The sequence below is a fragment of the Ochotona curzoniae genome, unplaced genomic scaffold (genome assembly GCF_017591425.1).
Source record: "Ochotona curzoniae isolate NIBS_2020 unplaced genomic scaffold, NIBS_Ocur_1.0 scaffold_4505, whole genome shotgun sequence".
NCBI classification, from domain to species: Eukaryota; Metazoa; Chordata; class Mammalia; order Lagomorpha; family Ochotonidae; genus Ochotona; species Ochotona curzoniae.
The window spans coordinates 41,139,720-41,155,856 of NW_024467118.1; the positions used below are offsets into that span (position 1 = coordinate 41,139,720).

The window sequence follows — 16,137 nt, forward strand, 5'->3', positions numbered from 1 at the left end:
GTCAGGAAGCAACTACATTTCTCTGTGGAAGCACTGCCTCATTTCAATAACAAAGCAGGAAATCTGGATCATAAAATGAAGAAACTTAGGGAACACAGTTTGAACAATGAAAAATATAAATTTATGTCATCTTCTCTGCTTATTTGTAAAATATCATCTTACCAAAAATAAAGACAAAAATATTTCCTTGCCTTTTTATTGACAGAAGAGGATGCAATTTAGTTTACTGGCCATAGGAAACAGATAAGTTTAGACATAAACAATGTTTCACAGAATTAGTCCATGTATGTGACAATATCTCCTTCTTTCTCCACATGATGACCACTGTCAACAAATTTCCCATTTTCTATTAAGTCACCATTTCAAAAAAAATAGCATATATATGTATGTATATTACATCTAAGTAGGAACTTAATATAACAAAATGTTAAACATGGCCCAGAGCGGAAGCTTAGTGGCCAAAGTTCTCACCTTGCGCACACTGGGATCCAATATGGGCGACAGTTTGAATCCCAGCGGCCCCACTTCCTATCCTGCTTCCTGCTTGTGGCCTGGGAAAGCAGTCAAGGAAGGCTCAAAGCTTTGGGACCCCAAACCCACATGAGGAACCTGGAAGAGGTTCCAGGCTCCTGGTTTCAGATCGGCTCAGTTCCGGCTGTTGTGGGCACTTGGGGAGTGAATCATCAGATGGATCTCCTTCTCTGTCTCTCCTCCTCTCTATATATCTGATTTTCCAATAAAAAATAAAATAAATCTTTAAGAAGTACTAAAAACATGAATTTATTTCAAAAGTTGTTCAACTTTCCATTCTGTTAAGTTCTTTAAACTGAGCAAATTCTTTCACAGGGTAAATGTGGCACGTAGTTGAAATGTTAAGGATTCTTTTTTTCTTCATGTCCCATTTTCTCTTTAGAATATAGTGGATTTTCTTAGGAAAGTAATTTTACCCAGGGAAATATAAAATGCATTTGCTACATTGCACAAAAAGAGGTATTCCATTTTTGTCTGACATGTCCTCAGTTGTATTTCACATGAAAGAAAAGGAAGGCAATTGGAAATCCTCGCCAGAGGCTGGCTGCGTGCAAGGGGCTCAAAGGCTTCATTGGACTGGCACATACTGATTAAAATACAGGATACTAACATCTCCTATTTTTTTTTATCATTTTATTTTGCAAAAGGGGGAAATTATATTACTCCTTTCCTCCAATAATACCCTTCAAGTAGTTCTCCTATATTCATTCCCAACCCCTGGATATCTTAGGCAGTACTTACAACTGTTTCTGCTCAGTCACACCAGGGAACTTTAGTCACCCCCGTTTCCTAGACTCTTAAGAGATATGAGCCTTTTTTTTAACAAAAAAAAAAATCATTTCTGTTCTGAGCCAAAAAAAAAAGGGCTCATTCTTTGATATAGAACCTTTAGAACAATAGCACTCAATTACCTCTTCCAAAACAACAAGCCTTCGTGTCTCTGTCATCTTAAAAACAAGTAATTTCGAAGAAGTCAATTGAAGAACAGTGTTCAGAATTCAAGTTGTGCAAAGCAATAGTGATACTAGGACAAGTTAGGAAAAGTACTTGGAAGTTTCAAAGAAATAGAATGAGAAGACATTAAATGTGGCTAAAAAACACCCATGGAAAATATGATTCTATAAAACTGCACTTACTTAAAAATGTTTTACAATAAAATGACAACTTTTAATTTCATTTTTCATGAACAGAGGTATTGCTTTTTCATAAACAGCAATACAAACCTTTGGTATTACTTTTGGAGAGATGACAGAGATTCCTCTAAAATGCCACTATTTTTTTACCCTAGAAATAGTTGTTCTAAAAAGCAACAAACAGGACTAGATGTTTGACATACCAACGGAGACTCCTCTTAAGACATCAGCAACCCACACTAGAGGGCCTGCGTTCAAGTTCTGCCTCCATTTTCAATTCCAGCGTTCTGCTAAGGCACTATAAAGGCAGCAGATGGCGCTCAAATAACTGAATCAATGTAAGTCACATGGGAGACAGGTTGAGTATCTGCCTATTGGCTTCTGCCTGACCCAGCCTTGGGGTTGTCCTTGGCACTGGGGAAGTAATAGTGGATAGACGATCAGAGAATCCATTCAGAGCAGACAAAGGATCATAAGCGAGTTAGTGAAAAGCCTAACAGAACCCTAATAAGTATATGACAGAAAATATTTTGAGATTTATTCCTTTTTCACATACAACTCTTTTTTAAAAATTATTTATTTTTATTGTAAAGTCAGATATACAGAAAGGAAATATTCCGTCCGATGATTCACTTGCCAAGTGACTGCAATGGCTCAAGCTGTGCCAATCCGAAGCCAGGAGCCAAGAACTTCTCCCAGGTCTGCCATGCAGGTGCAGGGTCCCAAGGCTTTGGGCCATCCTTGATTGCTTTCCCAGGCCACAAGCAGGGAGCTGGATGGGAAGTGAGGCTGCCAGTTTAGAACTGGTGCCCATATGGGATCCCAGTGCGTGCAAGGCAAGGACCTTAACCACTGCGCCATTGCGCTGGGCCCCACATACAACTTTTTATAGTACCTTAACTAGGGTGGATTTTTACAGTAAATTTAAAAATTTTTTTAATTTTTTCAAATTATTTTAATTTTTCAAATAATTTTTAAAATTATTCCAAAATTTTGAAATGTGTGATTGATGTCTAAATATTTTTCACATATTGAAGAACAATCTTTTCTGGAATTTTGCAAAATAGAGACATATATATCAAAAACAATACTTGCAAAAAATATAATAAAATTAAATTATATGACATGTCAACATCTAGTTGAGAGAATCAGATTGTTTTGCTTAATCAATGCATGCTACTCACTTACACATACCTATTTTGGGTACTATGAATATCATTCTAATTACACTTAATGGAACTTACCCAAATCAGTAAAGGAATCTTCCAACTTCTGTACAAAACAGGTTTACAACAGATTAATGCATCCTACAGCAAGATCATACGCATCAAATAACCTACCTCTCATCCACACTTTTTCCCTACAACCACAATTAAAGACTGATCATTCATACTGCGGCAACCACACAAAATAAAGGTGAACCTCAAGTGTTGCTCTGTATTATTTCTGACTCTGTAACTTAAATGAACACTTCAACATATTTCTAAAACACATATCAGAAAACACATTCAATGAAGGTTTATGTTTTGGTCATAATAAAATTTCAGAAGAACCACAGAGATAATAATAATAATAATCAATGTATGGGTTGCAATCAATGTTGAAGCAGTATATTAATCACTGTTCCTCAAGGACTAGGCAGAGTCTTATAAATTATTATATGGTGTACAGAGGATATAAAAGAGAAACAAAGAAAAGTCAAATAGAACAGAGGCCAAGTTGAATCAGAGACATATTTTAGGGTTACATTTAACAAGCTTCTTCAGTGTTGAACTCACAGAACTCAGAACTAAGAGGATTAGTAAGTCTTTAACAACATGAATATTATCAAATATTCCAATTATTTTGCTAATAAGATTATGATCTCACAAAGATTTTGGATAAACATGATAATCTCACCATATCCAATGTAAAAACAATATGCAAATCTTGACAATGTTGTATACGTATTAATTTCTTTTTTTTTTTATTGTTTACATTGTATTATGTGGTACAGTTTTATAGGCGCTGGGGATTCCCCCCACCCCTCCCATACCCCTCCCCCCATGGTGGATTCCTCCACCTTGCTGCATAACCATAGTTCAAGTTCAGTTGAGATTCATTCCTTGCAAACACATGCCTAGCATAAAGTTCAGCGTCTTATTAATTTCTATTGTCTACATAGGAACATGGAACGCATTACATTTCTGTAAATGTGGGCAAGCATTGAACCACATTAAGTGGATTAAGATATTGTGTGGTACTTCCACATCCAACATTGGAGTGTATTGAATCCAATCCCTCTTTTCTCTCTGATCCAGCTTCCTGTTAATGAGCCTGGAAGGCAGCAGATTAGAGCACAATTTGTTGGGTTCCAGCCAGCATGTGAGAAATTCATGGAGCTCCTGGCTACTGGCTTTGGTCTATCCCATCTCCAGCTTTGGTCTATCCCATCTCCAGCTAATGGGAACATGTGGGGAGTGAACCAGCAAATGGAAGATATCTGTCACTCAGTCTCCTTCTCTCCCTACCTCTCTATCTGCCGTGTTGCCTTTCAAATAAACATTTAAAAATATAGAGATCCTTTGAGGGGAAACATTAAAGAAGTAGCTCTCTTCAAAAAGTGTCATTTATTTATTTGAAAGCACAAAAGCAGACAGAGATCATCCACCCACAGGTTTGTTCCTCAAATGGCTATAACAGGTTGGTGGCAAAAATCACGTTACAGGAACTCCATCCCGGCCCTCCACCTCGGTGGTAGGATCACAAGAACTTGGTTCATTCTTCATTATTTTCCCCGGTGCAGTACCACGGAGCTGGATTAAAGCAGAGCAGCAAACTGGCATTCATATGGATGCTTATATTACACCACCGGCAGCCATAAACCCACAATGCCATAATGTCAGACCCAATGGGAACTCTTATGTAAGCCACTGAATTGTATTTGTGTATAAAGTTGTTCTCATCCATAAGTCTATTTTCCTCTGTTCCCTATACTTTCTCAGAACAAAAAAAGACAAATCTGAATTTCAGATTAAGAGTATGTAAAATGACAGTCAACCATAAATAGTGACTTCAGAAGAAATCATGAATGATTGCCATAATGTCAGCCAATCAATGGTTGTGCCACCTGTTATATGGATGCTATCAAAAATTATTTTTGATAATAAGAATGCACAAAGAACAAAACTGCCAAAGCCTTTGGACGGGGGGGGGGAGGTGTTTACATTATGGAAACTGGAAGAGAAACTGACGAACCAGAAGTTAGCCCCTACGACCCAGGACACCGTTTGAACCAGTGACCAAAGTTTATTTCTAAGAATCATCTTGTAGTGCACTATCGATACACCTGGCAATTACATTATATACTCCCATGTGGTTTCTTTAAGCATTTATATCTTACTTCAAGGAGTTAATAAAGTGAACATATCAAGCAATTCTATTTTGAAAGATAAATATACTCAATTTAATGATACTAATTAAAATTTATACATAACCCTTATCTTAATAAGACGTGGTAAATATATCATGAATTGTTTTATATCTGTGAGTGACACAGATGCAAAATATATTAATGAGCAAGCAAATTAATAAAAATGTAGACTGACAAAATTCTGAAGCATCATAATTAAAGCACAGCCCCCATTATGGCCACAGTAATGCAGAAAACACTTTATCGAAAAAGCTTTTGATAAAACTTTGATTGGGGGCCCGTTGTGATAGCCTAATGGCTAAATCCTCATCTTGCATGCACTGGAATCCTATATGGGCACCAATCCTGTCCCCCAGGTACTCCACAACCCATCCAGCTCCCTGTTCGTGGCCTGGAAAGCAGTAGAAGATGGTCCAAAGCATTGGAACCCTATACCAGCGTGAAAGAACAGGAAGAAGCTCCTGGCTCCTGGCTTTGGATCGGCTTAGTTCGGGCCATTGAGGCCACTTGGGGAGTGAACCAGTGGATAGATCTTTTTCTCTGTTTCTCCTTTTCTGTGTAAAATCTGACTTTCCAATAAAAATAAAATACTTAAAAAGAAAACGTTATTGGAAATACACCTAGTTTTCCCCACTAACATGAGTTTTACAACTACATTTGATAAGAACAAAGAGTAAAAGTTATTTCTTAGACCCAGAAGGACTCTGTGAGTTAAACATTAAACACTAGTGAAAACATCTGTCAAATCTTGGCACAGATTTTTCTTCTGTATACTTCATGCACTTTGAACCTTTATGTTTCCTCTGCCCTTTCTATCCAGTTTCTGAAACAGCATCTTTAGAGATGCTTTGTGACAATATTTGAGATTAACTCTGTCCATAAATAGACAAATCAGATACTTTTAAATTTATTTATTTTTATTTGAAAAGCAGATTTTACAGAGAGAGAAAGAGGAACAGAAAGAGAGAGAGAATTTTCCATCTGCTGGTTCACCCCCCAAAAGGCCACAGTGGCCACCGCGAGTTGATTCAAAACCAGGAGGCAGGAGATTCTTCCAGGTAACCAGTGTGGGTTTCAAGGGGCCCAAAGACGTGTGCCATTCTCCACTGCCTTACCAGGCCAGAGGCAGAGAGTTGGCTTGGAAGTAGAGCAGTTGGGACATGAATATGGAATGCTGGCGCTAGCACACTATACCACCACGCTGGCACCAATCTGTTGCTTTTTAAAAGTCTGCAAGTAGCCAACATTTAAGAAGCATGAGAAGAAAGATGGAAAGCTTTAAAAAATTGCTTTTGAAAAGAAGGATGGCTAATTTGAGTGGCTGCTCTGCTCAGTTTCACAGTATTAACATTATTTTCATAGCCGCAGGTCTATAGATTTCAGCAACAGATTCTAAAAATTCAAGTTAATTATTTCCAATTAATATGCACTTTCATCTGTTATCTTGCTTTTATCCAAAAAATATTATAGCGACCAATACTTCTTGGCAAGTGACAGTTTCACGTGATTGTATAAGTTCAAAGATCAGAAAAAAAAATCATCAAGAAGGTGCTAAAGTGCAGTGTCAAGTTGATATGCATATTTCACTTAGCTGCTACTCACCAGGTTAAACTCAGGGAGAATTTCTTAACCCTAAACTTCTTAAATAATATGGGTAAAAGAATTTGGACAGTTTTGGAGATTTTTCAGTTTCAAAGAATTCATCTAAATATGTGTAGGGATATTCAGATATATGAAGAATGTTTTCTTCCAGTTCCCCAAACAATCCCTCAATCCAGTTCATCCTTTAGGAGTCATTCTAAGACTTAGTAGGCAGCAGATTACTTGTACAAATAGCTACTTGTTCTCCCTTCACATTTCATCAAAAAAACTAAAGCTGGAAGTAAACAACAAAACTTAAACACACACACAACTACAGAATGCGGCTGAGGGGTGCAGTGCAAGCATATGGTGGGAGCATCCACGTGGAAGGGGTGCAGCAGACAGACAGTTATTGATACCTCATGCAGGACACGGGTTGTTAAGAGTTCAGACCTGGCACTCAGTCTGAGTGTTGAACCCAGCTCTACCACACTCTTCTGTGTGACTCTGATCTACTTAATTACACCATTTGAGTTTTAACTGCCTTAGTATTAGTTCCTTTTAAGGTTATTGTGAAGAGTGGATTGGTAATTTATGTAAAGCCTGCAGGCCATTGTCTAGCCTGAAATCTGGCACAGCACCATCTAGTATCATAAAAACAGTTACCTAAGATTACACTCAATAATGATGTGTCTCTGCAGGGATGATGTCTGCTTAAGGAAGATGTGTGTCCTAAAGTTATCTTTCAAGGAAAAGTAATCATAGCCAAAATATTTTTTGTAGAAAGTTTTAATAAGCCTTTAAATATGACCCATGTGCTGTGCAAGGGCTTGTTGCAGTGGTACAAGGGCATGTAAGTATAAACAAAATAAATGCAATATTGCCTGTAAAACTATCATAAAAAATGTCAAAGAATATTAATTAATACAGATTCATGTGTCAAATACTGAATGGTCCTCAAAAAATTCATGCAAAATATTAGGTGAACAATTTTATCCCCTAATAAACTTACCTTTGATTTTCAATTTCCATTAACTTTTTGAACTACCCTTGTTTGTTGAATACCTTTACTTCTCCAGCATTTTAAATTCTAATAAACATTAACATTAAAGGAAGGAAGGAAGGAAGGAAGGAAGGAAGGAAGGAAAGAAAGAAAGAAAGAAAGAAAGAAAGAAAAAAGGAAATGAAACCTGTGCACTGCACTGTCATCTCAGTGTTCCTGTAAATTGAAATAAGCCAAGGACATGCTGGAATAACATGTTAGTGTGTTTGGTTAAGCATGAAATGATGCTCATTTAACAGTGGCCATATCATAGGTGTTGAAATAATGAAACTACACGTTAATCAGTTTGAATGTGATCGTCTGCCTCTGCTAGTGACCCAATCCTTGAGGATCAGCCAGGATTGTTATTAGAGCTGTGATAGCCTTCAGTGCTATGCGGGAAGTCACTGGGTGACGCCAGCCCAGCTTCAGAAGTTGACCGCACAGCCTTCCTGTTGTCTTTCAATACTAGGAGAAGCTGGTGCTTGTAACATTGTGGCTGATATCTTTCTTATCGATCAAACGCATCCACTTCCACCACATGTAATTTTGTGGCTTTATTTCCTACAATACTTATTTGCATAAGTTGAATCATTAGATGTGTGGCTGTTAGGAATACCTAGGAAGATACCAACTTCTGTTGGTCCCTTCTGTTCATTCCTAGTTGCTTTTTCTCTCTAAAGAGGCTTATCACTTCTACCCATTGATTCACCAGCCATCTTTTAAAAAAATTCCTTCTAATTTATTAAGGTTATCAAACAGGTAATTAAGGTTTTCTGTATTCACCATATAAAAAGTACGAATGGTCAGAAACCCATAAATCATTTATATTTTTCCACATATGACTTGGCAAACAATTCATAAATTCTTAATGTGTATAACTTTATTCATAAATAGATTACTAAGAATTTTTTCTGGCTTAAAATTATTGTCCATACTGTTTCTGATTTTCTTGTAAAAACCCACTCTCACTGCATCTCCCCCCTCATTCCATACTGCTTCCGCCCCATGACAGAAAGATTTTCAGTATTACCTGAGGAAAAACATCACAACCAATTACATCATTTTTCTTGGTTCCTGCACCTGCCAAGCCTCACTGAGAGACATTCAACCTGTTACCACAATCCATGATCTAATTCAGTGTTTTATTTAGTAAGATGAATACTATTTGCCTAAGACTATAAGCTTATTCTTCTCTAAACAAAATGAAAGGCTAAGAAGCAATAAAATATTATAAAAAGATATTAAAATATTTTAATCGTAAAGCAAAAAAATTCATTGAGGTGCTTGTAGGAACAGAAATAACTATAAAAATGTGCCTTTTAAAATCACTGATGAATGCTTAAGCAGTTTGTACATATAATGAGACAGTAAAGGGCTTCTTTATAATGTAGAATTTTGATACTTTGCATCTAGGTAGAGAATTGTCTTGCTTTTGGGCAACATCATTAAAAGGGTACTTTTTAACGACAAAATGTGGATATCCTTCAGTCTTATCCTTCTGTATTATTATATAAGATCTTCATACATTTGGTATCAACTGTTTCTGACTATGTGTATGTGTGTGATTACATACACATATGTCTTATACACCACGAGGTCTGTGTGTGTCTGCATGTATGTGTGTGTGTTTTAAGTGAACAGATCCAACATAGCTGAGTGGCTCAAAATAGGAAAAATGATGATATGCTTTCTAATCACTAATTTTACCATGTCATATACAGCTTTTCAAAATAATGTTTTGTATATGTTTAAAATCAACTGTGTTAACTAAATATATTTCAATAGTACCCTTAAATGTTTCCTTTATGTAATATTTCCTATGTTACCGTTTCAATCTTAGAAGAACAAGAGTCTTTCTCTAACGTTACATAAGGCTGAGAGCAGACATGAGAGAAAACGCAGTCTATGCCGGGTGAAGGCTGACTGCCACCAAAGCTACCACTTAACACACAAGAAAAAAAATCTAGAGATATTTGAATATTTGAAATTGTACATATTCCAATGTGTTTTAGCTTTCAAGAATGGTAATTTCACTTCAACTCGGGCACACAGATATACCTATCCTAGCATTTAAAAAAAAAGTGTCAAGAAAATCCCCTTAATATTTATTACTCAAAGTTAACATGATCAGCTATACAGAAAAGAAAATCTTTATATCACTATGCATCCTGAAGAACTTCTGCTGCATCTCTATTAAAGCTACTCAGTATCCGCATAGAGAAAGCATAATTTTTAAAAGCAAACCAAGAAAAACATAATAACTGGTCTTCGTCTTTGTTCTATCAAACGTGCATGGAAAGGTATAAATAATGGTTACATCATCAGGTTTTTAACTATCACTAGCTCCAAATATTCCGTTTGTAGCTCAACCAAGAATCCTTTGACCCAGTTTGACAACCGTGAAAACACAAAATAAATGAATGTTAACAATGACAGCTTTAAGAAGCAGTTCAGAACAATACTGCAATGTTGTTACCACTAATACTGGGCTCTACGTTTGGATTCTTAAATCTGAACGATTTGCAGATAATGACCACGTTCATGCCAGCCGCTACTGCAAGTGAGAAAAAGACTGGAAGAGAGGAAAAAATGCCTTCCTTCCAGGAGAGAAACATTCATTAGCCTTACTGGCAAGTGTCTAAAGCAAACAAGGAAACTGCAAAATAACTACTTAGTTACAAATAAACCTTATTAGCACAGTACCTTTTTGTGTCTGTCCCTCTTCCATATTCTCTTCCATGGCTACCTTTCTTCAGGAGAATCTGGTACACGGAATTAATCAAAAGCTCAATTAGATGTTGGAAAAACTGGTGATTTTTTTCCCCTGGGCAGCTCCAACAGCAGTGGCTTGGGCAAGTCCTCAGAGCTCAGCTAAGGCTCCCTCGCTGCTCTTGTTTGCTTGGAGACAGGCTGTCAAGTGTAATTTCATTCAAATTACTCTTCCGTGAAGATTATCAATTTTTCTTCTCAAAGCTGCTCATTGTGCATCACAGTGAGCAGGTATTCAAACAAATAGCTTACGAATTTTGGGGGGAATTTGGTCTGAATTCCAGGAGCAGAGCCACTATGATTCAGAAGCCTTGCTTTTGCATTTTAAATGGGGAAAGAAATTGAGGTTTCTATTGAAATCTGGGCTTTAAATTGGAACCAGGCTGCACTGTGAACAGATGGAGGGGTGTCCTCCTAACATGAGGCAGACCACCAACCCATAATTCCCCCCTTTGAAACCAGAGTGGGAAAGCCCAGATTCCGGTCGTAGCTCTTTATGCAGCAGCAGTTGCTTCTCACCCAGTCAGATACATTGCAAAAATGTGTTTTCTTTTTCTCTCCTCACTATCTAGTTAATTTGATTTAAAGGTGCCAAAAAAGGATGCAATTATACCCTTCCAGGGTTTATCTGTAATAGCCTATTATTAACAGACTTGTAAGCTCACATCTTTAAGAAATAAAAGAAATAGAAGTGTGATTTTCAAAGGAATGTGTATAAACCTTTAAGATACATGCTTTAAGTAAACATTATACTTAATACCCGAGGACTTTACATGAAAAGGAGAAACACAGTGAAAAAATAATCTGTTGATGTAGTTGTGATATAATGTTATGATTTTAGTCCATAAAAGCTGCTGATTCCGAGAAGAAATCTCTTGAAAGAGAATTTTTAGGATCATTATTGGAGAAGGAATAGAGTGTTAAAAGGAAGAAAGGAACTCTAGATAAGGAACAACAGGATCGCAATTTAAAATGGGACTCTCCATTCTGATTTGGAATGCAAATCACAATGCTGCAGTCTGGCAATAAATTAGCATTTGTACTTCAGTCTTCTGAGTGGCAGGGCACAATCAGAGTCTCAATACTTTACAAAAGGTAGAGCAAGAAAATAAACAGTGTCTCTTTGAAGGGGAACACAAACCTTCACTGGAGAATAAAGGAAGCGAAACTCACTGCCTGATTTTATCACCAAATCAGCAAGTGTGCACACAAGCGTACACACACTAACACACACACAACTCTTTATCTGTGAAGAAAAGTGATTCATATTACCATTACCCATTACGTACGTCTCCTGCATTATGGCATGTGTATAACACACCCTTTTGAAAGCCATAGAACGTTGCACCTAACCTCCAAATTATTACAAAAGCAAAGATTTAAAAGAAAGAAAACGATACAAGATTCTACTTTATTTCTCATCAATGAATGATCAGTCATGTAACTTTTGTTACTTTTCTTTGCCAATGAATTTAATCTAAAGATGACTAATTCCAAAAACTCAGACCTTGTCTCTTCTGAATGTACACACATCTGAATTGAAGGGATTTGGATAGAGCTGCTTGCTGAGAGCACAGATTGAGAGGGAAACCATAAGGGAAATCACAGAGCCAAGTGAGAACAGCCTCTGCTTCAACTCAGCCCTGGGCTGACATAACCTGGCTTACAGTCAAACCAAAAAGAGGATCACTCTTCACTTACCTTCTTAACCATTTTTATACCCCCCAAATCAGCAGTGATTACCAGCAGAGACACCATAGACAATCATAATGCCACCTAAATTTCTCAGGGCATTCAACAAACTATAAAACACACTCACATCCATGAGTCCATTTGTAAGACAACAAGAGTATGATTTTCTTCATCTTTTCTTGGGAAAATATGACATCCAGGAACTAGATCTCAAGGCTCAATCAATGAACAGATAATTACGAGAGCCACAGCAGCTGATTCTTAGTCTACTGCTCTGATCATGGAAGTTATTTTTCCTTCCTATTCTACTCCATCATGTGGGTCTTCAGCATCTTCTCAAATCAGCCTCGACTCAGAGCTGTTATTTTCCTACACATATAAAGCAAAATTTAAAAAGGAAAATTTTTTAATTTATTTCCTTTACAAGAATACAAAAACAATAAATCCCTAGAATCTTCAACTTTTTCATCTAAGACAGACATTTTTCTTGAATACCTATTATCAAAGCAACACACTTCCTTATAGCAATCAGCTGTTAGTAAGCCACAACTCATCTCTCTTAGCTTGTGATAAAACATAATCAGATCTACAGTATTAGTCATTTTTAAGTTGACAGTTCTAGAGCACCAAGCACACTCACATTGTTTCAGGACCATTACTGTCATTTAATCTCAGAATATTGCTATCTTCCTAACTGAAGTCCGTATCATTAATCACAAACTCTCCATTGCGCCTCATTTAATGGCAGCTTAGTTTGTTGCTGGGTACCATTGTTAGAATTATTCTAAAGCTTTGACTCATTTGAAGTAACATATCTTGAACAATCACTTGTGTGAAAACTAGGTAGTAAAAATGGTTCACATTGTGGTAGTTAAAATGTTTTAAGTTCTAAGTATGTTATATGTCCCTCTGTAATGACCAACTCTATCTCCATTTGAATCTCCAAATTACAATGACCAGGATATTCATCTAATATTCTTTTATTATATCACTCGGTATTTGCTCCAACTAGTTATTTAAATAAAATATGTCTAACATAAATTCATTTTATTAGTTGAAAGTAAGATAATGTCAAGAATTCCCTTTCAGATATGGTCCAAGACATATTTTAGTATCCATTGCTTTTTCCTGTGTAATTATAAGACGAATTACTCAGTCAATGTAAAGCTATGCTCTTTTCCTTTATTTTAATTAGTTTACTTTAATTTGGAGACAGCACTTGCTTTAAAATTTCATCTTGTATTTATGGATAAACATACATATATGTATGTATACCGAGAAAACATCCATATAGTTCTCTATTACATAAGTCATTTTGTGATGCAATGTTCAAAATACAACAAACAGAAAAAAACAGTAAACAAGAGGTTAATGATTCCAAATGCATTATTAGCTTTACAAGTTATTTTAAAAATTCATTACCTTTTTCTCAGATGACAAAGAAAATCTGGAAGTATGATATAAAAAACATACATACTGTGCAAAAATAGTAGACTGTTAGGAGGTACTTTTCTTCCTCAAATGTTTTACACACAACCTAACACCAACTTAAATATTAAGTAACATATATGATTTGTTACTATGTTTTGAGAAACAAAAAGAAGGCTTTTTGAGGGATGCTTTAAGTTCTAGGTCAAAAATTGAATTCTAGAGGTAGACATGCAACTCAGTGGTTAAGTCAACGCTTGGGACTTCCCTGCTTGGGATTCCATTTTGGAGCAGCTGGTTCTATCCCAATTGCTTTAAATTCTGCTCTAGATTCCTGTGCACCCTGTTAGGCAACAAGTGATGATTCAGTTAATGAATCACACATGTGGATGACTTGAATTGAATTCTGGATTCTTGACTTTGGCCTGGCAGAGGTCTGATGAAGACAGGAGTCAGAAAGTTCATATTGGTCTCTCATTCCGGTGAGAGTTGGGCCATCTACTGCTGCTTTCCCCAGAATTTCAGTAGGGACCAGATTGGAACTGGAGCAGCCAGAACAGGAACAGGCACCCATAAGGAATACAAGCATCACAGGTGTTGGCTTTCCTGGCTACACTACAGCTCGGGGCCCAGGAAAAGAGCCATTTAACTTGACGTGATGAAGTGAGATGGCCTTTCACCCAGAAAAAGGTCAAATTAAGCAGCAAACCAAGGTGGATGGAGGGAAAGAGTCAAACAAGTGTTCTAGACATTTGAACTAGAAAGCATGGAGGCCCATAAGAAGAGATTTTATTCTGACTGCCTGTAGTTAACAGAAATCCTACCATATGGAGGTTAAACCCTCTTTTCCTATTATTCAAGCATTTAATCCCCCAGTTGTTCAGTAGTGTGCTCTGGAAAATCTAATTCTGATGAGTCTTGGGTCCTTAATTTTTCTAGGACAAACTCTCCTGAAATCTAGCCAGTACCTTAGAAGATGAAAGCATTTACTCCAAGATATGGCCCTTCAGAGCTCTTCAGCTCTTTCATAACAAGATTATTTCTTTTATACCTATTAATGTTATATTAATATTTTCATAGCACTAAACCTATCTTCTTCTAATCTCTCAAAGTGTTCAGGCTGTAAATGCTGGGGTTTTTTCTACCTGAATCACTCTTCTCTCCCCTAACTATTGGATTTACTTGCTTACCAGATCTCAGCTTGAATGTGTTCTCCCCAGGCAAAGCATCTTTGATCTAAAGAACAGGTGTCTTTTCAGAACAGTACCAGTAGCATGTCATTACGGAATTACTTTTCAAACTTGACATTTGATAGCAAGCTTCCCCATTGGCCTTCAGCCTGTAGTCCCCATGAGATCTGTTCCATCCACTGCTCCAGAAGCACATACTATTCTTTCAATAGATATTTATTCACTATATGAAGGAATGAAGTAATTTGGTATATTAAAATATAGTTTCTCTTATATCTTAACTTCTTTCATGAAATATTTTGAAATGCAAAGAAAAATTTCACTAGTTCTAGGACATACATGTTATTCTCACATATAACAAATGCCAAACCTGAAGTTACTGACAGAATGATAAAGTATTTCAAGAGCAAACACTCAAAAAAAGGAAAGTTTGAGATATTAATTGTGCGCCATGATTTCTATAACAACAGAAGGCAGTATGATCATAAACACTGTTACACTGTTTATGGGAAGCTGAAACCCAGAAATTCAAAGATGAGATTGTTTAGACAAAATTCCTCCCTTTAATTTACAGGTATTTATACATCAAAACAAGCAAGTGGTGGACAAAAATTCAATGAACTCATGAACAGATTTTGCTTATTTCCAAAATGCCAGAAAACATGAGGAAACTCTCTTCTTGTAATTTGATTTTTTATTGTTTTTTTTTTTTTTATAATACATGGAAGATATCAGAAGAGGTTAAAGCTGTGATTCCAAGGCACAAAAGATAATCAGGAGTGGCTTGTACTTAAACAATCAAAATCCACTGTTACTAATTCAGAAAGAGACAACAGAAAAAATGGCCTAAGTTGGTTCTCTGGAATATCAAATATGCTACTTAAATTGAGCACATGAAACAATAAAATCTATAGCTCATCCCTTCAACTTTTATTTTTGATTATTGTGGGTCACAAACTGGGCTGGGCAGATGCTCCCTGCCCTCACAAACTTAACAGTGTAGTTTAGAGAGAGGGTGGGTGGGGGGGAGCAGTAAGGAGAGAGAAAGAGAAAGAGAATTAATTGGAAGAAAGTACTAAGTAAAATTATGATTAACACACAGTGCTTGGGCACTGTCCTATTGCCATTTGTCTCCTCTTTTTCACAGCAATCCTATCAGGTTATTATTATTATACCCCATCATACTGACATGGAAAAAGGAATGGAAAGGGTAATATTTTTGGATAAAGTTTCAGGATCTTTAAGATAGGACTTAAAGTCTAGACATTATAACTCCAGAGCCTATTCTTTGAAAATTCAGTATCTATATTTACCTAAGCAGGAAGCCTAAGGGCCTTTTATATGACCTGTGAATCA

At 36.6% G+C, this 16,137-nt stretch overlaps 1 protein-coding gene across 2 annotated transcripts in view; it reads right to left on the bottom strand.

Moving 5' to 3' along the window:
- Nucleotides 1–16,137, bottom strand: part of GPM6A (glycoprotein M6A) — a 237,782-nt gene that overhangs the window by 111,420 nt on the left and 110,225 nt on the right. Inside the window, exon 1 of one of the 2 annotated variants that reach the window (XM_040966059.1) lies at nt 10,406–11,192. The exons of the other annotated variant lie outside the window; for it this stretch is intronic. Coding sequence (XP_040821993.1) covers nt 10,406–10,442 — 37 coding nt within the window. The 5' untranslated portion in view covers nt 10,443–11,192. Of the gene's footprint in view, nt 1–10,405; nt 11,193–16,137 lie in introns of those variants that run through there. 2 annotated transcript variants of the gene reach the window in all.